The following is a 23,060-nucleotide window of genomic DNA, read 5'->3' on the forward strand; positions in this document are numbered from 1 at the left end:
GTAGAAATAGTAATTTACAGGTTTTGTACGTCATAACGGTGAATACACCATGACAGAATATTTTTATTTGGGTGAACTGTCCCTTTAATTTCTCAAGATTAAATACCAATTCAATGATTGTTAATAACTGGTGTGGATTGTCTGTGGGCAGGTTATGTAGTTCATAGTCAGTCCTATAAAAGTTGAAAAAGATTTTCAATAAGATTTTGGGTGGAAAAGGGGCAATGAGTGGTATATTGGGAGCTGAAATAGTTTTAGGAGGTCAAGGCTCAGCCGGAGGTCAAGGCCAATGATAGCTCATACACACTAAACTGTTCCAATTGTTTAACTTGTACGAGGGACACCTGATAAGCTTAAAATGAAGAGTCGAGCAAATGTGGCGACTCTCAAAGCTCTACAAGATTTGCATCAGATACTTGTTCACCCCCTTTTCACTTAGGGGGTGGCATAATCCTGCTTTTGGGATTGACTTTGTTTAGGCGGGAGACCTGACCCTGGCCCGTGTCTCTCAGCACTCACGGTGGAAAGTTCTGTGGGGTCCAGCATGCTCTCCAGTTTCACCACTGCCAGGGGAACGTGGACCACTGCTGCCGCTTCTTCCGATGGTGCCGCGACCTTCCACTCCAACCCCTCCCTCCCCTGCTCCCCCTGGGCCCGCCCAGTCCCTGGCTCCTCCAGCTGGGAAACCAACGGAGGATCAGGACCTGGAGCAGAGACCAGTATCGGGCTCTGGGAGTGCGGAGAAGGGGATGCCGTGTCCTCGGATGTCGTGTTGACGCTCTGCTCTGGCTCTTCAAGATTTTCTGCGGGGGGCTGCGCAATATACACAAAACGCATACACAGACATGAACAGGAACATGCGTGTCACGGTACTTCTTGCCGTTGCCATATAAGATAACGGCAGGAAAATGCAGACAACTGAAAAAACAAAGCATGCTAATAACACAATTTCATGCCTGTCACAACAAATACGTAGCATACCAAAAAATGTGCAATGAAATCGCATGCGTTCGAGTCGTATCTCAAATAAAACTTGGTGCTATGTGCGTAGTCACGCATCTGACACAAAGGCTCCTCCCGAAATTGGCCTTAACTATAATATTTTTTTATATAAATAATTAATTTTGGAAAAAAAATGTTAATGGTTACACTGTATTTGCATGGTAAGCAATCCTATAATGCATTGCGACAATGCAGACTTGAAATATTTTCAAATAAATTTCAAATATATGTATATCACATTTAACTTATTAAATAATAGTATTTATTTTAATCTTTATTTTTATGACATAAACAAAACTCATTTTAAATGAATTTGATCAAGCACAATTTTACTATATTTCACAACCATAATTTTAAGAAATATAATCTCGTACAGTATGTCATTTTGACAACGTTTCATAAAAGCTTATTAGATCTCTATCAATCGGAAACACGTGTACAAAATCAATGCTTGTACACTTGATACTGCCCCGTCTGGACAGTGTATCTATAAACACACTGTGACAAAACAAAAACAGATCTGATGTTCCCGAGCCTTCATATCTTTGTCTGGTCGCTGAATAATTAATGCAGGGGTTTGATTGACGTCCATACCTCGATGACAGGGGTCTTCTCCTGGGTCTTCTCCTGGGGAAGTGGTTGCTCTTGTACCCCCACATCCAGAGGTTTGTCCTGAGGTGACAGATGAAGCTGCTGGTTCTCCTTGTCGCTGTCGTCTTTAGAGCTCACTTGGGCCAGAACAGGGCTTACCTTGGCCACCATGGCAATGGAGCGAGGCCGCATCGAACGCCCGCGCTGAACTGTCTCCCAGCCCTCTGCGTCTTTCTTTGCTGTGGAAAAAAACAGTCAGACTGCATAAAGAAATAGGAGCAATACTCAATCTGAGGGGCTGTTAAAGGGATGTGTCACTCAGAAATAAAATCGTTCATCATTTTTTCGCCCTCGTGTAATTTTAAACCTGTATTGCTTTCTTTCTTCTGCAGAACACAAAAGAAGATATTTTATAGAATGCTGGTAACCAAACAACATTGAATCACATTGAATTGCATTGAATGGACACAAAACCATGGATACATTTCTCAAAATATCTTCTCTTAGTGTTTCACAGCAGAAAGGATTATACAGGTATTGAACAACATTAGGGTGATTAGAGTTTTTTGGGGGGGTGAACTATCACTTTAATGTACTGTATGTAGCACAAGCATTGTGGGACGCATTATTCACAAAAAAAATATTAAATATTAAAAAAACTAATTCGCAATTGTGGGCTGTTAACTCTTTCCAGAGGATTGACAAGATTCATTGTGTGACACAGCGCTTCTTCAACACTGACAATTTTTTCATTCAAGATATGTTTTTAATGTTGTAAGGAGGGGGGCGCTGTTACGCATCTCCTAAAAGTGTACAGCATCTATGGATTAAAAAACAAGAGAATTCTCTTCTTTGACTAAAATTCTGTTCATAATGATTGTTTGTTTATTTATTTAGAACTACTTGCAATAAACGTTAATTTTTATAAAAGTTTTTACAAAATTGTTTTGTTTGAGTAAAAGCAGAGGCTCTTTGCTTTTAATGTATGCATGTTAATACAACAAGACATTCTCTTGGCCATGACATTTTTTGTAAGTATGATCAAAAATGATGCTGTTGACTGACAATTTTTCTTCATTTCTGGTGGGGAAAAAAGTTAATAATCAAAAAACTTCTCTCACTGTTTTTAAAGCTTTCATGCAATCAGATTTCTAAACCATTTTATAAATTCTCAAGCCCAACAAATGTATCAAAATGAACATGTTTACCTGTCTTTTCATTGGGAATATTGCTTGTTTGACTGGGGACAGGAAGTGACTGGGAAGACTTGACCCGATCGGCCCAGCTGGGTCCGGTGTGGGATAGACGTGCAACAGCCAGGGTGGGCGGGGGACCTCTGTTATAAAAGCGAGAAAACACATTAGCCCTCTATGACCGGGCGCCTTCAGCATGCCACACACTCAAGCTATGCACGACTGCAGAGGGCAGCCACAAACATCAGATGCTGAAATGGAAGTGCTTCTGCATCAGACCGCGGGCCCTCCATTTTGATCGATATCCATTTCCTACGGCGTCCAATTACAGCGTAATACAGACATGGATGCCCGTGCTCCAGCAGTCTTTAACCACACTTAGATCTGCACTCCCACAGTCTCAGGCGCAGGCCGGGGAACAACCCGGCGAAAATCGCATTAAACAAAACGCTTAGGCCGTTGCGGATCGATTTCCCCCCTCCCGGCCTCTGCCAGACGGGCGTAGTCTTTCCGGTCTCAGGCCAAGCCCCAGATATGTATCATATCTGCCATTGATTTCTCCATCTGAGCATTCGGTGGCATTTTAATCGCATTATCAATTGTCTTCCTTTCACACTATCAGTTAAAAAGAAACGCGACTAATGGAGGGAGCCTCGTATCAAGCTCTTCTAGCAGTAGCTGAGAGTAGCCACAGTTTGCCAACAGAGACGGCGGTGTCAATTAGCGAGAGGCAAGCGGGGATAATGGGTTGAGGCCAGACTGGCATACAGGCACCACAGCTCAAATTGCAAACAACAACAAATGATTCTGCCGACCCAAATGTCTTTAAATGCCTTTCGAGGGTGGGGATCAGCAGAAATGCTGAGATATTATGACTCACAATTGAATTCAATTCTGATTCTTTAAGTTTAGTATATAGTTATTCCAAACCATGATAAACTGTGTCTTCTTTGAAAATATAGCAGCATCTAGTGGTGAGGTTGTGAATTGCAACCAACGGCTCACTCCACCCAGACCTTTCAAAGCACTACGGTGGCTGACACAGAGCAAAGTTGTCATCACGTTTTTGCTTCTTTGCCGAGGGAGATGATGTATTACAAAGCTCTGTTGAGCAATTTGTCTGTTTAGGGCTACTGTAGAAACAACATAGTGAATTCGATGTAAGGAAACCCACAGTGTATGCAGATAGAAATAGCTCATTCTTAAGTAATACAACATAACACTAACTTATTTAAGGTCTTTGTACAAGCCTGAAGACAGTTAAATGTTCATTACTTCACGTAATATGTAATTACGTTGAAGACTTGCACGTTCAACTTGTAAACACTGTCTTGGTTCATCCGCCTACGTCAAGCGTAACCTTTTTAACTTAATTACGTATTTTGTGAAGTCATGAACGTGCATTGCAGAACAGAACAATTCGAGCATTTGTGTTTATAAAGCATATACGTTTCGCTAGATAAGAACTTTATTCATCGTCTGGTATCGTTTAAAGCCCTTTGAAGTTGCACTGAAACTGTAATTTTGACCTTCAACCATTTGGAGTCCATTGAATTCCACTATATGGAGAAAAATCCTGGAATGTTTTCATCAAAAACTTCAATTTCTTTTCGACTAAAGAAACAAATACATAAACATCTTGGATGGTGAGTAAATTATCATTAACATTTATTTTGAAAGTGAACTACTCCTTTAAATCAGAGCCTAATATCTCCCCTATTTTTAAATCAGAAGACACCATAAATTAATCTTATCATGAAAATAGTAAACAGTAAACATCCAAATTAATCTGTTATGCACATTCATAATATATTTTAAAACAAAAATTGACAAGAAGTAATGTAACAGTAGTTTCTTCACCAAAGTGCCTCATGTAAGAACGTAAAACACTAAAGATCAAATCAGACGAAATGTGACAGATTTTAGGTGTGATGGATGCAACTACATCGACCCACCCAAAATTGAGTGCACGACGAACGCCAGGTGATGGAACGATACGGTCGGATGATGGGCTGGACATCACATGCCGTCCTGGTGACATCTTTCGAACTTCCCAAGCCAAAGACGTGGGCCTGTGGGAATGAGATGAAGCATCCAAACAACATCATAGAGGTTGAAAATCATAAAAAACAGATTGACAAATGAATATTTTCTGAAGCACATTACAAGAACAGTAAATGGTCTTGAAGGAGATGCATTCATCTTGATTCAAATGTCAGTTTGGGCTCAAGTATACAAATTGGAACAACACTTAAAAGCACTGGTGTTTATATCATAATCAATGAAATAGTGTTGTGGTCACAGGAAAACAGTCATTCACCTCAAATTGTCATTAATCAGGTTGAAAATGCCAGCTCAATGTACTTATGTGTTGATATGTGGTGTGTGTGTTATCACCTGTTCTGAGCATCTGTTTTTTCTAGCTTCTCCTGCAACTGGATCCAATCGATTAGAGCTTTGAAGTCTCGGACATAGTTATCCAACATCATCAGCACCTCCTAGGGGACAGAAAGTGTGATGTCAGTTTTGAAGGTTTTAAGGGATAGTCCACCAAATAATAAAAATTCTATCAACATTTATTCACCCTCACTAAACCAATATGGAGCAATTTCAAACTTCTCTAATCTGTTTAAACAAAAGTCATGGCAAAGAATTTTGAACCACAAACAAAAAACGTGTCAACATCTTTTCCAAAGGACCCTCCCTCCCAAAGTGAAACACTGTTGGCCTTCACCTCACTGATAAAACTGTTACCCGAGAGGCCTAATCTGACCTGGAGAGAGGGGTAGATTAGTCCTCCCACCCTGACAGCTCATTTGTGGCATGTCCGGAGAAACAATAAGATGGGTCCCAACACACGCCCTTGGCAGAATACAATGAAGTCTCTGAGAAGCGGAATCCCGGACGAGTCCCCGATTCTAGTTCACACTGGAGGACACCTGTAAACCAACACCCTGTTGTCTTTGGTAAGGAATGGGCATCTGAAGCTACTGAAGCACATCTCACATACATCCCCCCCACTCCCACGGACCAATCGGAGAAGCACTCCATTCACAAATGCCAGAAGGGGACAGAAAGGAAAAGATGAGGGTGAAAGAAAAGAAAAACAGCACTGACGCTCTTTCTCGCCTCAGTGGTCTTCCACAAGAGGTGCGGCTGAAATTACCAATTAGCTTTGCAAAAGGGGGCTGGCAAATCTGATTGGGGCAGTAATCATTTCTAGTTACTGGCAAAGAATGTGCAGCGAATGATGAAATGTTCATTGTCTATCTGATACTCGATCTGGGAGTGCCGTGGGGACTCTGGGGAATCCCTTGGCTCCAGCAAAGACCCTAGAGCAAGAGAGTGCTGCCACAACACAGATTAGGACACAGCCCAGACCTACCACAGACTCTTAAGATTATACAAAAACTTGTTTGGCAATGTTCAAGTCTGAAACTGCCAAAGGCCAATCATGTCCAGCAGTAAATTTTATTTTATTTGACCCTGACTTTTATTTTATTTGTTTTCAATTATCAGAAAAAGATAAAAAAAGAAGATTATTATTAAAAGATCATTTATAATAATAAAACAAATTGTATTTAAAATATAAATTGAAATGTGAATTTTGAACAATGTTAATGTTTCCTCAGCAATAAATTTAAAACAAGTTCAGCCACTGAAATTATTTTAAAAATAACATGAATTAACAAAAGCAAAACGAAACCTAAATTAATAAAATAAATAATGGACAAAAAATAAAATAGTAAAACAATAAAATATGATTTAAATTTATACTTAACAAAAAAAATCTCATCAATAAACAAAAATATTTAGTACCTCAATTTTAAAAGAAGATAAAATAATAAAACAGAAGAAATACAAAATAAACATATAATTAAAATGACAAATAACAAGTCAAATAATAGCTCAAAATTGGGCTAAATGAAAATGAACATATTAAATAGAAGAAAGAAGATTGATATCAGTAAATTATTTATATTAATAAAACTGAAAATAAAACTATAATACTTGGTATTTGTTCAAGGACACTAAATTAAATTTGACTTGTTAATAACTCTACTAAGAAAATAGGACTTGGGAATCAGATTATATTCAAAACTCATATTCAATCTTGTTACCCAAGGGTGTACATTATATAATGAATCATAAAAATATTTACACCCATAATGTGGAAATCCACTAAATGATTTATAATTTTTTTATTTATTAATGTTTTCCAATACTTTTTATATTAATAATATACTATATACTCTTATATATTAATTGTAAACTGACCTCACAAAATCTCTTTTGCAGACATATCGCACATCTCTCCCACAAGCTAGGCACCATTTTAATGTGATCTGATAATGATATCATGCTATATTGAATTATGAATGTAGCTCTGTGTGTATCATATCATGAGTTACTTTCCAAACAACAGTGTGTGTGAGTGAGATCAGGTGTGTGCAGATCAGTACGAGGGTCTGTGGTATGACTGATGCTCTGGATGAGGTGGTTGACGGGTCGGCGGGGCCGTGAAACAGGCATGTTTGTGATTGATGGGCGGTAATAGGGGAGTGGCAATCGGGAGGAGAGGTCCACGGTGCTTTTAGTTAATAGAGGAGTCAAGCCAGTGAAAGATGTGTCCAGCAGCCGGCCTAGTTAACAGCACCGGGGCATCGGCCCATAATGCAACAGCTGAGAGAGAACGTGAGTGAGTGGTAGGAAACAGGAAACTGTCTCTGACATATTTAGCATACACGCTTTGAAAAAAGACAGAAACCGAACGCACTTGGTCCAATTAGGACAATTCGGCTGATGTACGTTTACAAAAACAGGTCTCGATAAAAGAACTCCTAAGCTTTTAATGTAGCCTCACAGGGTCGCAGGTCAAACGAAAAACCAAAGACCCCCAAAACATTTTTGATGTATTACATCTTCCACACTCTCTCGTATACACATTCACACAAGTGAAAAGAGAAGTCTTGTCTCCTCCATGGACTGACATAAATCATACTTGAGACGAGGGAGAACCCTGATAAGAACTAATTAGTCCTCCGGGCTGAGGGTTAAAGATGTGGGCGTTACTCGAATGTGAATAAATCAAGCACCCAGACCAATCAAACGTATTACGGCAGCCTGTCCTGAACATATGAACTCCAAGACACAGGTGAGAATTGTGGGATTGACTGCTTCAATTTCCTCTTTAACTGTATACGGTTCATCAGTGCATGTTGTTAAAGGGGTGGTTCAATGGTGTTAATGCATTCTGGCTTCTTTACAATTTTACACATGCTTAACATGGTCAACTTGTCAAAAAGCGAGTTGGGCGTATGACGTAGTATTTCTGTGCTCGGTACCCCCCAAGGTTTGTACAGGTTTCGGGAAGTTTTTTTCGAACATGGAATTCCCTTACATAAAAACTTTTCTTAGGCCCTTCTTGCGCAATTCTTCTGGAAAAGCACGCCTACGGGTCAACCAGCGAGAGCGGGAGCGGGAGAAAGAGCACGCCAATCAATGTGCTTTGTTCATTGTACTGAAGTTCAGCTGTGTTTGTTTGCCGGACATGAACCGCACGCCGGGGTTTTTCCTGCAGAGAGAACTTGGAGGCAGCCGCCTCCGTCAAATGTCGTGCCGCCTCAGACTCTCGCCATAATTATGTGGGGTGTCTTCACAAGAAATGCTGCATGCATTTAGCGGACTGTCATTTGTAACTGCAGTTGCGGCATTACGCCATTGACGTTGGATAACGCCGTTTCATGCGCTAAAAAGAGTTGCAGAACAAGACCGAGCTGTGTTTCATGGCTGTTTGTTTTGTATCCAAGTACTTTTAATACCTTGAAATTTCTTTAATTAACATGACGTACATCATTGTCATGTCTTTAGCTGTGCCGTTGGATCGTTAAATCAATGTATACTGTACAAAGCGAGTTCGCCAGTATGAACGCACATTGCGTTCAGAACGACTCGCACACGCATGACTCATTTGAACGGATTCATTAAAACTATTAAATCATTTAAAGTGGACCACAGAGAATGCAAGATGTGAATGAGCTTTGCTCATTTAGTAAAACTGGTTAATACAGTTGCTATTGTGGGCTGAAAAGTTAGTTGAAAATGATTTTGCTTTATTTGATAAAAAAACATATCGGTTTATATAAATGTTTTACATAACTTAATAATTGTCATTTTCTTCTAATTTTATTAGAACATTTAATATGTGAAAGTCACTATGGTTAAGCCACTTAAAGTTACTGTAGGCCTTTGTGTGTGTGTGTGTGTGTGTGTGCACACACACACACACACACCTAATCCTCCTAATTTTGAGCCTTAAAAAACCCTGCACGCGTTAAGTGAACCAGAGTCAAATGTCTGTGTGTTTGGTTGGAAATCAGGCATTATGTAAACAACAAGAACTTTGTGAATCAACAGTTACAGTATGATGGGACAATGCTGTAATTGCCCCCGTGCCTGTTTTCGGAAATGATCGTACAGCTGTATCTGTGTTTTATAAATGTGTTACTAGAAAATTACAAGACAGTGAATTCAGTTCCATTCAGAAATCCCACGAATGGCAGTTTTTGTTGTTTTCATACCTACTTTTAAAGGGACAGTTCCCCTCCAAAAAATAAAAAACATTAGTTCACCCTCATGTTATTTAAATCTTGTTTATGACGCGTTCTTCTGTGAAACCCAAAAGAAGATACTTTGAGAAATGTCTCAGTGGTTTTATGTTCATACAATGCAAGTAAATGGTGGCCAATGTGGTTAGGTTACCAACATTCTTCAAAATCTCTTCTTTATATTTTTTAAAGAAAGTCATACAGGTTTGACATGACATGAGCATGTGTAAATGACGACACAATATTAAATGTATGTTAAAAATGTATTAAGCTAAAGCAGAACATTTCACATCTAATATAAAACCCCTTTTCAATAGTCAAGACATGAGTGTCACCTTCACGGCTGTTGTGTTCTACACAAAACTGTGCTGGTAAAGCACATGTACAACGCAAGTGAACACTAAAAAAAGTGCTGAATCACAGATTTATGCATCCATATAAGAGCATTTAGTAAATGAACTTGTTTGTGGGTATGTGCGTGTATGGTCTTATGTAGCTCCAGGGGATATTCTCCCACCGTAGGTCTGCCCTCTCTAAGATGCCAGCAAAAACTAAAAATCTATACAAGAGCATGAATGCACACAAACAGACTCAAAGCAAAGAGCACCGTTAACATACCCGCCGGACATGCGATGGATAGCTTTCGCATTCACGGGCCGCCTGTCAACAAGGTAACCACAAGAGGGTCCGTTCTCTCACCGTGATCGGCTGGCTGAACCACGCTCGGGATAATTCTACATTACACGGCAATCAATAAATCAGAGACGGTAGTGTCAAACGCAAACCTAGGGCCCGAATACAGTCCGAGGCCCTATCGGCCAGGGTAAACACAGTAAGTGCCCTGGCACGGGCTTTGCCAACGAAAGCTAACACAGTTCAAAAGAAAGTTTGCTGACATGGGTCCCAAGACCGAACTGGACACGAAAACACAGTTTATCGACTGTTGAAGTGGCAAACCGTTACAGCGTTCATCATGTTTTTGAGTGAATAATGGTTATAAAGGCTAAATTGTGGAGCATGTTTTGAAGCTACGCTGGAAAAAGTGTTTGGGACATCACCTAGGGTCCGTACTCATGCGGAATGGATTGGGGGGGGGGTTTGTTTACACATGTCATCCATCTCCACTCCTTCTAGAAAGACCCTGGAGAGGAGCAGTGATAATTCTCTCACCAAACCTCTCTGACACAAACCAGAGAACAACAGGAATGTGAGGGGGGTCAGAGATTGATCATAATATCAAACACTCCGTCCCTCTAGTGGTGCAAAAATTGTAATCGCAGTTTTGAGGTGAGGTCTTCGGATTTATACAGCTGATTTTGTTTAGAATTACAATTTATTTTTTACTAGACATTAATAATGAATAATTTTTTAATTGTATTATTGTTTTACTTATATTATTGCCTTGTAGAATATAATTTATTGATTTAAATGATCATTTTTTTTAAATTATCATTATTTTTGAAAATGTTAATTACTGATATATAATCATCAATAATTGTTTTTCTTTTATTTAAAATATTTGTATATAAAATATTATTTATTCCTTTTTAATATATATTTTTTATTATTATTATTTTTATAAATAATAAGCAAAAAATCTACGCCGCATTTATTGGGCACATGGAAAATCATGTGGAATTTTATATTCCATGTAGCGCACTCTGAAATATTCTCTACATTTAATAAATGATATTGTCATTATACTTTATTTTATTCTCATCATTTTTCATGCAATCAGAAAATTCCCATACTGTGTGTATGGCACAAATAACACAAGCTGCTTTCTTAAAAAAAAAACTTCTGGGGATGCCAATGTTACCTTTCTTTGTGGGCCACTGCAATTTCTATATAATTTTATGATTATATGTTAACAAAAATTATATATTTTTTACTTTTTTATACTTCGAACATTTCCCAAACTACTGTTTTTTATTGACTTGCAGTAATAAACAGACATGCAGGTATGTGCTCTGTAAAGAGAGGGTTGGCCACATCATACCTTACACTCCACCACACTCTGATCAGATTCACATGTGACATAAATCTCATCCACCGCCCGTCGCAGGTTATCAAACAGAAAGGCCCAGTATCGTGCTCTCAGGTCTACTTTCCGTGGCTGTCTAGTTTTTGTAGGACTCTTCTCGGCTCCTTTGTCCAATATCGACCCGGGTCCAGGTTTACAGTCTGGCGCTGTGTTCTGTTAAGAGCAAATACAGAATGCATTCCAAATGTTGAGATACATTTAACTGATTAAATAATCACGATTTAAAGGGACAGTTCAAACACACACACAAAAAGTTTCATCATTTACTCACAAATCTGTAAAAATGTATTTGTTCTGGTGAACACAGAGAAATATATTTGGACGAATGCTTGTTACCCAACACTTATTGGCCACCATTGATTACCATCGTAAAAAAAAATACAAATGCAGTCAAAAGTGTCTTTTCTGTTTGCTTTCCTACATTCTTCAAAATATCTTCTGTTGTGTTTTATAAAGCAACTTTTCTTACTATGGTAGTCAATGGTGGCCAAGAACTGTTTGGTTACAAGCATTCTCAAAAATATCTATCTCTGTGTTGGTAATTTTCATTTTACTGTGAACTGTCTCTTTAAGACTGATGGACAAATGACAAGGGATATTTGATAATTCAGGCAACCCCTCCAAAACTGAACATCTGCATTGATCATCAAAATGTGTGCTTTTATGTTCAATGTCACTTAGGAAAGAATAAACAGTCGGTCAATTTAAAGGTCTTTGGCGCCCCCTACTGTCATAATGCAAATTCTAAAAATACAGTCAATGGTACAATGACAGCTATACAGTAAATATATATAATATAAACAAAGTTTATTTAGAGCTGCTGTTTCTATATATTATAAATGCCCAGGACTATATTTATGTTTTATATCAAATGATTTCTAAATCAACAAGCAGCTTTAAAGAAAATACAGTTTGTATACTTTAAAAAAGAAAAAGAAGAAATAATGTTAAAAAATATTAAAATGTGCAATAATACCATGTATTTTAGCATTCGTCTAAGATGTATATTAGCACTATTCAATGTAAAGAAACGGTCTATATGGATTGGAATCTGACCATTATATTAAATCACTAAGCAGCATAAATTACAGCTGGCATGATCTCATAACTCACTGCTTACGCACCTTGTCTCATTTTGCGTCTGCAAATCTTTTATTTACAATTGCACAATAAAATGTTTCAATTTTGTTTTAACTTAAAATGCTCTTTTTGTGTGCCGCTCCTCAAAACCTTCCACCATAAGCAAATAGCATGCAATAAAAACAAAGCAGTCGTAAAAAGATACACAATCCAAAAACTCTTTATTTTCACGAACGGAGAAATTCCCACCTGTTTTTTGTTCCTGTTGACCCCGGTGTTGATTCGCTGAGCTTTTGCATTGCTGTTAATGTGATGTTTCGCTTTACCTGCATGTAAGATGACAGTAGAAAGACTAGATTCATTTCACACATTTATTGGCATCATACCAAAATAAACAAAATTGTAAGATGTTCTATTGCCTGAATGTTTTAACAAACACTCTGGGACTCGAAAACACAAAAGTATGACCTATGGCTGAAAGATATCTTGTTGGATACAAGATTCAAAAGTGCCTTTGGCGATTAGAACTGATCTTGGATCAGGGCTTATATTTTACAAGAACATCATCAGCTCTCTCTAGTCATCTCGGATCGGCCCCCTTGTAGTCAAGCTAATCCTCTTTATCAGTACATATGAGAGGTCGAAACTGATCCTAAATCAGCACTTTTAACTATTATACTTAAGGTTACATAACCCCTGATCCAGGAACAGTTAAAGCATCGAATGCCTGCAGGCACTATAGACTAACAAAAGCCCCCTGTGGTGACCCATCAGTGGATCTGGGTCAGGAGGATTTCACATAGTCTGAGACAAAGGCGGTTCTGTTTTAAGAAATGCGTTACAAACTTTAAGTGTCAGACTGATGGGTGGTGATTCACGTAGGATGTGTGACTGTTTATGACGGTGAAAATTGACTTTTTTTTTAATACATGATCTGAAATTGGTGTCTTCAAAGTCTAGTGATGTACTAATATTGGACCGGGGGTCACCTATACATGCTGCTTTGTGGCCAAGAAGCGCCCACATAGACATGAAGAGCAGTCTCACTAACAAATACAGCGTTAAATCTCTTATGCAAACACCAGCAATTGTGAGTGTGTGTCAGATCTTACCCTCTTCCTCTTTGTTCTCCACCGGGACACTCCAGGCGATGAGGTTGCGAGCAGCCCGGCCTTCCTCAGCTACTATCTTCCTCACCTTGTCATGACTGTTGGACCGCTGGAAAGATGTCTGAAGCGAAATACAAAACACGTCATTTTACCAAAACAGAATTAAAGAAAAAACAAGACAACAACTTAAAAGAAGATAAGTCTTATGCCTTACACCACTTTTTGTACAAATATTTGCAGGAAACAATGTTAATTACATTAAAATACAGCAATATATTGTAACATTGTATTATTTATTTATTGTATTATAATTTTTTGTTTAAAGGTCCATTTATGAAATATATAGCGGCATCTAGCGGTTTACTTCTCCTCTACCTTTCAAAGCACTACAGTAGCGGACACAACTAAGATGTTGTCACATTTCGCTTATTTGCCAAAGCAGATACATATATATGAAACGCGCTTGTAGAGAAGTTTGTCCATTTAGGGCTACTGTAAACCAATATGACGAAATCCATGCAATTCCATCCTCTAAACACATAGTTATGTATATTATATTGCATTTCTGTCAACCGGACGCGATTTCTTTAAGACTGCAAGGGAAGCTCAGCTTCCCCTATAATTGTCAAAAAATGAATTGTCAAATATATGTACTATTATGTTAACATTTTATGGACTAAAAATGCGTTAAACACGTTCATCTCGAACGGAAACAATTTCGTTCAGAATCAGCTACTTAGGTCGGCTGACTCGATTTCCTTCTCATTCATTCCCGTAGCGTACAGTGCATTACTCTGTTGAAGCCCAGCGTCCATTGACTTCAATGGGGCTGCTTTAAACAGTTTTTTTCAGTGCTTAGAAACAAGACGGTCATTGGATAATGCTGCGATTATGTCCCGCCCACGGACGATCAGCGTCTCTGGGATGAATGGAGGAGTGGGCTGGCCCGGACTCCGAGCGTCTGCGTGATGATTGGAGGGTCTGTCATCTCTTTTTAATCCACTTTTATGTCCTAAAACGCTCGTTTTTTGGGGTCAACAGCTTATAAAAACGTATTTCTTGTTTTGTTTTTTAGCTTGTTTGCTATACACATTGTCACATATCAGCTTTTAGACATTGTTTTTTTTGTTGTTGTTATAAATCATAAATGTCAAGGAGGCGGCAGCTTCTCGCAATGCAAAGAGACGGTTGGTGTGGGCGTGGTCTTCAGATTATGACGCGTATCACTCTGTGTCTCCATTTCCAACTCAGTCCCATCGCGGATTTTGCATGTGTAGTCAAAAGACAAACTGCTGCAACCTTCATCGTATATTTCACACAATTTCACACCACATTCATTGTTTCAGTTTAACATAATTCCCACATTTCCTCCCGTTGAGTTAAATATACAGTTGAAAGAAAAAGTATGTGAACCCTTTGGGCTTACTTGTATTTCTTCATAAATTGGTCATAAAATGTGTTCTGATCTTCATCTAAGTCACAACAATAGAGAAACACAGTCTGCTTAAACTAATACCGCACAAACATTATACGTTTTCATGTTTTTATTGAACACAACATGTAAACACTCATAGTGCAGGGTGGAAAAAGTATGTGAAACCCTAGGCTAATGACTTCTCCAAGAGCTAATTGGAGCCAGGAGTCAGCCAACCTGGGGTCCAATTAATGTGATGAGATTGGATGTGTTGATTAAAGCTGGCCTGTCCAATAAAAAACACACACAAGTTTTGAGTTTGCTGTTCTGAAGAAGCGTTGTCTGATGTGAACCATGCCTCGCACAAAAGAGCTCTCAGAAGACCTACGATCAAGAATTGTTGACTTACATAAAGCTGGAAAAGGGCTACAAAAGTATATCTAAAAGCCTTGATGTCCATGTGTCCACGGTAAGACAGATTGTCTACAAATGGAGAAAGTTCAGCACTGTTGCTACACTCCCTAGGCGTGGTCATCCTGTAAAGATGACTGCAAGAGCACAGCGCAGAATGCTCAATGAGGTGAAGAAGAATCCTAGAGTGTCAGCTAAACACTTACAGAAATCTCTGGCACATGCTAACATTTTTGTTGACAAATCTACAATAAGGAAAACATTAAACAAGAATGGACTTCACGGGAGGACACCACGGAGGAAGCCACTGCTGTCCAAAAAAAATATTGCAGCACGTTTGAAGTTTGCAAAAGAGCACCTGGATGTTCCACAGCACTACTGGCAAAACATTCTGTGGACAGATGAAACCCAAATTGAGTTGTTTGGAAAGAACACACAACGCTATGTGTGGAGAACAAAAGGCACAGCACACCAACATCAAAACCTCATCCCAACTGTGAAATATGGTGGAGGGGGCATCATGGTTTGGGGCTGCTTTGCTGCCTCAGGCCCTGGACGGATTACTGTCATCGATGGAAAAATGAATTCCAAAGTCTATCAAGACATTTTGAAGGAAAACTTAAGACCATCTGTCCTCCAACTGAAGCTTAACAGAGTATGGACGATGCAACAGGACCACGACCCAAAGCATAGAAGTAAATCAACAACAGAATGTCTTCAGCAGAAGAAAATACGCCTTCTGGAGTGGCCAAGTCAGAGTCCTGACCTCAACCCGATTGAGATGCTGTGGCATGACCTCAAGAGAGCGATTCACACCAGACATCCCAAGAATATTGCTGAACTGAAACACTTTTGTAAAGAGGAATGGTCCAAAATTTCCCCTGACCGTTGTGCAGGTCTGATCTGCAACTATAGGAAACGTTTGGTTGAGGTTATTGCTGCCAAAGGAGGGTCAACCAGTTATTAAACCCAAATGTTCACATACTTTTTCCACCCTGCACTATGAATGTTTACATGTTGTGTTCAATAAAAACATGAAAACGTATAATGTTTGTGCGGTATTAGTTTAAGCAGAATGTGTTTATCTATTGTTGTGACTTAGATGAAGATCAGAACACATTTTATGACATTTAGTCATTTGGCAGACACTTTTATCCAAAGCGACTTACAGTGCACTTATTACAGGGACAATCCCCCTGGAGCAACATGGAGTAAAGTGTCTTGCTCAATGACACACTGGTGGTGGCTGCTGGGATCGAACCAGCAACCTTTGATTTACCAGTTCAGTGGTTTAACCCACTAGACCACCAGCTCCATGTAGAATTATGACCAATTTATGAAGAAATCCAAGTAAGCCCAAAGGGTTCACATACTTTTTCTTTCAACTGTATATATATATATATATATTAGATTGTTTGTTCATTAATTCATATAGTCTAAACTAGCCAGCTAGCAAACTGCACACGATGGCAGACAGTGCTAATATTGTCGACCTGATTTTGGCAAAGCCATTAGAAAGTCTTCCTTACGAGGAGAAACTTAGAATTAAACAGCAGGGCAGATCAACACCTAAGATTGATTTAGTGCAAAAGATAGGGAAAAGTAACAGGTCTTTTCAGCTCTCCTGGTATGACAAATTTAGCTGGCTGACTGGAAGTGCAGTGAAAAAGAAAATGTACTGCTGGCCATGTCTCTTGATGAAACCATCTCATGGATGTGTTATTTGGTCAAAATTGGGGTTTGGAGATCTGTCAGACTTTGACAGGGCATATAAAAGGCATGAAAATAGCAATGAACAGGTGAGTGCATGAGCAAGATTAAGTTGCATGGGCAGGATCAGGGTTGAGCATGCAATCAATGAAGGTGCTCGCATTCAAGTGGCTAAACATAATGAAACTGTTAAACAAAACAGGGCCTTCCTAAACCGCCTTATTGATGTGACATCCTTGCTTGGCCGGCAGGAGCTGTCATTTAGGGGACATGATGAGAGTAGTGAATCATCCAACAAAGAGAATTACAGAGAGTTCACAGAAACATTAGCTAAATATGACTCTGTCCTGTCCACACAATTCGAGTCCTCAACTGTGTTTTCTGGTATGTCACACACTATTCAAAATGACTTGATCTCTGCTCTTACAGCCACCATTTCTGATCAGATCAGAGATGAAATTCAGGATGCTCCCTTTTTTGGATGGCAGGTGGATGAAACCACTGATATATCCTGCCGTGCCCAACTCTCTGTCATTGTTCGCCATGTGGATAGTGCAGGTAAAATTCAGGAGCGCTTCATTGGATTTTTTGATGTTTCTGGGGGGCGAGATGCTCAGTCCGTTTTTGATGTTTTAAATGAGAACATGCAGGAGTACAATTTTAAGGATAAGCTTGTGGCACAGACCTATGATGGGGCTGCTGTCATGGCTTCAGCTCTCAATGGTCTGCAGGCCAAAGTGAAAGCAATAGCCCCCAGTGCAATGTGCAATTGCAGGATCCCCAAGAGCGCTACAGAAATCTGTACATGGCCATCCTTGATAACATCTTGGAGCAGATTCCTCGACGTTTTTCAAATTTGGAAAGTATGCTTTTCTTAGAATTAGTCAATCCAGGGAAATTTGATGACATGAGACAAGCATTTCCAGAGGAGGCCTTCCAAAGTGTCCTGAAAAGTTATGGCCATCACTTTGATTCAGGGAGACTGAGGTCTGAACTTCAAGTCCTGTATTCAGATCAGGACTTGCAGAGTAACAGGGGAAAGCTGTGTGATTACTTGGTGTTCCTTAAAGACATGGAGTTGGACAGTGCAATGCCGCAGCTTTACAAACTGTTCTCATTAGTGGCAACAATTGGAGCTACATCTGCAGGTGTAGAAAGGAGCTTCTCCTGTTTAAAGCGGCTCACGTCCTACACCCGTAACACAATGGGCCAAGGCTGTTTAAGCAGCCTAGCTCTGCTGGCCATTGAGAGACACTGGTCAAGTCACTGGAAAAGACGCCTAGTTGGTACGACAGGGTTACAGAGCATTTTCTTGAAAAGGAACGTAGGGCAGAATTTACATATAAATAAATGGACAATTTTTATGATTTAGGCCGAAAATGAGCTTCCCCTCTTTAAAAAATCAGCAGCCGCCACTGCTGTCAACATATACTCTAAAAAACTACACATTGGACCTTTAAATGCTAAACTATATCTTTTAGATAAATACATTTTAGGAGAGTAAGAAAATATTATACATATTTTTGAAATGCCAAACGGTTTAATTGCAATAATGTAGCACATAAGCTTGTGAATAAAATAACGTGCAAAACCGATCAGGAGAAATAATGTGCATTTCGTAAATCACAAACCTTTTCTCTCCATATTTTTTGGGGGGGGGGGAATTTTGGCAAAAATATTCTATATTATTTGTTTATGTTTGTCACTGGGCTTTGCAAATATCTAACCTATAAAAATGTTAAAAAGTGCTTGTCAACTTTGACAGCACAGTATTTAATCGTTTAAAAAGTACAATGTTTATTTTCCCTTTCTTGAAAAGCAGCGAAATTGGACATCAGAGGTTTCGGAAGGACACAACGATATGATTTTCATAGGCGTGATAATGGGAACGGTTGAAAGACAGTACACAACCGGAAATGCAATTTCACAGGTTTATATACAAGTTTTGATAAAATTTGAAGTTCAAATTAAATAAAAATTGACAAGCCAAACATGTTCGTCTCCGAGTGTTTTAGTTTATTTAGCCAAAAATTAAACCTGATTTAAAATATGTATAATGAATTATGCAGAGAGTATTTTGAACATTTCCGGCTAGTTTCATAATCACCCAAAACAGTTCACAGTTCATTTAATATCATGCCAATGATCTCAGACAATTACATGCAATTCACAGAAGTATTTATGAGAAACAGAGGTTTAGACGTACACATTTCTGGAGCATCTTCTCAGTTTTATTAAACATTTGAGCAATTATCGAAGTTATGCACGATAACAATCGGCTTTATCGGTATCGGCAGATAAATGGTCATTTTTAATGTATCGGTATCGACGGATAATAAAATGTAGGCAGAATTATAGCTGATAAATTATGAATCATTTCCTTTGCTTGAACCACTTCAGCTGCATGCTGCTCAGAGTTAAAATCCACGATCATTTACTTATTGCTATTAGCAAAACCTTGTTTATGAAGTATGTAGATATTTATGAATGTGTAAATTATAGGAACAAAAGCATATTTTTGAAGAAGACTGCTGTCTGAATACTTAACTTTCTTGAGACCTGTTAGACTCGTGGCTATTGAGGACACCTTTCTGGGTTGCTCAGGAAAAACAATCTTTTATTTGTTTATCAAATAAACTTTATACCAGAAAAGTTTAAAAGTTAAAGAATCTTTAATTAGTGGCTTGGTACATGATTTTCAGGGGGAAAAAATATTTTTCAGTCCCAGAAGATGTTATACTACTAACTAATATTTAAAGACTGTATATCTGCCAATATATCGGTTATTGGCTTTGAGTGTTCAAGAATTATCGGTTTTCATTATCCGCCAAAATTTACATATCAGTGCATCGCTAATCAAACTATGATAAAACTAGTGGTGGGCATAGATTAATTTGTTTAATCTAGATTAAAATGGCTCATTTGAATTCTGCCGAAGGCATTCAGAATATGTGTGCTACCCAAATAATGACTAAAAGTAAGTCTTTGAGAACGGGTTTCTTAAGCCAGGTGGCGCATTAGACCAGGGGCTCATCTCCTGTTTCCAAAATGCATCACAAACTGCTTGAGAAAGCTGTTCTACTATGATAATTGGTGATGAAAATTAAATTATGTTCAATAAGATGAACTTGTGTTTACTTCCGCATTAGCTAAGGGATGATTTGCGTTTAGGTGGTACTTGAGACTGGAAGAGCTCCTACAGTACATTTACATTTAGTCATTTAGCAGACGCTTTTATCCAAAGCGACTTACAAAGAGTGAGGGAGCAACAAGCGATATGTCATACAGGAGCCATAATACATTAGATCTCAATACAAAGTTACTGGTTTCAACTAAAGCTAGACCACTACCTGTTGAGAGAAAGTGTTTTTTTAAACCAATTCCGCATTGCACAAGGTGCAAACAACCTTAGTCTTGTCGATGTTTCTATTGGGAAGCTTCTTAAAAATTAATATTCCCTGAAGCAAACCCGGCGGCTTCATAGCTGCATCCATGTTAGCACGTCACGTTTGATGCGGTAATTTCACAGTAACGTTATGTTGTGTTCAGACCAAACGCGAATGGCGTGTCAATCGCGAGTGATTTATATGTTAATGCAAAGAGCCAATAGACCTACTTGCTGCGCGAATCGCGCGAATGAAGCCCTGGTTATGAGATGATGAGGCGGCTTCTGCTTCCGCGAATGACGCGAATCACGCGAGTTGAAAACTCTCGTTCTCGCCCCGTACAGTGCAGTTAAGCTGGTATACATCCGCGCTAAAATATCAAGGTGAAAGTCATCATAGCTTGCGTAGTATAGACCCAGTTCCCAACCCAACTTTGAGAATAGATTAACGGCGACATTTTTTTTATCGCGCGATAAGAGTCTCACGCCGTTAACGGCCCACCACTAGATAAAACATTTCATTTCCACTGAAAATTATACATTTTGACTGTTTTGTTACATTTATCAAGATATTTATCTTGGCAGATTCTGACGCATTTATGGCCGTGTGTGTGGGAAATATATAAGCCTATAGTCACAGTAACATCCACAGACAGATGTATTACTGATGAGTGGGCTTATATCACTTTCACATTATATAAAATGTGACATTAAGAACTGATGCTTACTTCACACTCTTTCAACATCGACATCAAGCCGCACGTGAAACTCAAACATCGATATGTTTGCTTCACTCAGTCAACACAATGACGCTTGATGTGGAAAATTACATCACCAAGCAATGCAACCGCCATTCATAACAAACAAAACAAGTATCCAGCAAGTATATTATGAAAGCAAATCATAGGAACATTGTATGACTTTCCATGAAGACTATCAGCATTGCCATGCTTGGTGCTGGTCATTTCTCAGGGGCTCATTATTTAAGGTCAACTTCAGGTTCAACGGTAAACACTGAGGTAGCCAGATCTAAATGCAAGTCTGCAGGGATTGAGATGGACTTCTGCTGCCACTTTTAATAGGCTGACAGTCTGCCATGTAGATGCAGAAGGCCAAGTTTACTCTCAGGTGCATCAAAACCAATAGTAATTCACCTGTTAACCATCTATCAAAATGATCTAACTTTAAGGAAGTTAGTTTTTTCCTTCTAAACAATATCCATTGATAAATTATATATAGTTAGAACAGGAACAAGCATCTAAATATAAGGGCTGTACATGTACAATATTGAAGAAGAATGAACATTTACTATATGCATATACTTGATGTATACTGTGATGTGCAATATGCAATAAAATGCTTTAGATTGAAACTTTTTATAATCTATAAACAAGATTAATATAAACACAACTAACCGAAACCCTTTTAAAACAAAATTAAGGATTGTTATGAAATATGGTCCATTATGTGTTTTCATTTGTGTAGATTTGTGGGGGTGTGGTTACACGAGGCGTTTCAGGTAGGTCTGGGTGAGCATTTGCGTTTAGATAGAATGCATCTTTTGTTCAAACACTTTAATTTTTGGCAATTTTACATGTCTAATACAAGCATGGGCAATTTATAACACACCAAAGACACAGAAAAACACGTATTCACACCATATGACCCCTTTAACTTTATGTGATATGAATGGTACGGTGAAAACCCCCAAATTTTGGATGAAAATTTCTACTGGTCGGCTCGTTTTATAGTGTTTAACTATAGTTGTCGTCATCTTTTCTGGCAATTGCAGCAGCTTTGTGTTAAAATATCAGATTAGAGATCATAATCTGTCGATTCTGGCACTTAACAACCCAGCAAGATGATATTTTCAATTCATTGTGAAGCCGACTCTGTGCTGGTTTGTGGCAGTCTCCGGTTTTTTCCCTTGTTTTGCCTCCAGCTAATGCTGTGACGTTGGTGTAAAAGGGGTCTATTACCGTGCATTCACACCACCATCGTAGAGAGCGTCAAAGCGGCCGGCAGTCCTTCATTTTCAATGCGAGCTGCCAGCGAGCAGCGCCATTACTTCATAGTAATGAGCCATGATGTGGTTCGGCGGCAACCAATCGGCACGTAGAAGCCCACCACTTGAGAGGATTCCAGAGAACTCAGCCCTGTAAACTTTGGTTCCGACCCCATACGTCAAAGTGTCCTTGAATCTTTCTTCAGTGTTGTTGGCAGGGCAGCCAGAGCGATTTTTGGTAACAAAATAGAGATGAGCAGAGAGAGAGTAGATTTGTATCTTTTCAGCAACATGTTGCTGGGGGAAGGGCCAGAAACAAGTCCTCGATAGCCCCGCCCTCAATTCAGGGAGGTTTACTTTGTGGATTAAAAACTATGAGGGCACATGAATTAAAAAAATATGACTAGCACAAAAAGATGATTTATAAAAAAAATATCCACCTAAATTAAGTAAAGTACATTTTGATTTCATGGTGACTTTAAATTTAGAGCCAAGTTTGGGCCAACTA

At 38.9% G+C, this 23,060-nt stretch overlaps 1 protein-coding gene across 4 annotated transcripts in view; it reads right to left on the reverse strand.

Annotated features, from left to right (window-relative positions):
• Positions 1 to 23,060, reverse strand: part of scaper (S-phase cyclin A-associated protein in the ER) — a 111,189-nt gene that overhangs the window by 81,646 nt on the left and 6,483 nt on the right. For 2 of the 4 annotated variants that reach the window (XM_056739901.1, XM_056739902.1), the window contains exons 2-9: positions 13,631 to 13,748; positions 12,768 to 12,844; positions 11,394 to 11,591; positions 5,184 to 5,284; positions 4,742 to 4,858; positions 2,802 to 2,929; positions 1,597 to 1,832; positions 520 to 813 (exon numbers count right to left, since the gene is read on the reverse strand). In XM_056739901.1, coding sequence (XP_056595879.1) covers positions 520 to 813; positions 1,597 to 1,832; positions 2,802 to 2,929; positions 4,742 to 4,858; positions 5,184 to 5,284; positions 11,394 to 11,591; positions 12,768 to 12,844; positions 13,631 to 13,748 — 1,269 coding nt within the window. Of the gene's footprint in view, positions 1 to 519; positions 814 to 1,596; positions 1,833 to 2,801; positions 2,930 to 4,741; positions 4,859 to 5,183; positions 5,285 to 11,393; positions 11,596 to 12,767; positions 12,845 to 13,630; positions 13,749 to 23,060 lie in introns of all 4 variants that reach the window. The other 2 variants (XM_056739904.1, XM_056739903.1) reach the window with 2 other exon arrangements.

Source organism: Triplophysa dalaica, chromosome 24, assembly GCF_015846415.1.
Source record: "Triplophysa dalaica isolate WHDGS20190420 chromosome 24, ASM1584641v1, whole genome shotgun sequence".
NCBI lineage: Eukaryota > Metazoa > Chordata > Actinopteri > Cypriniformes > Nemacheilidae > Triplophysa > Triplophysa dalaica.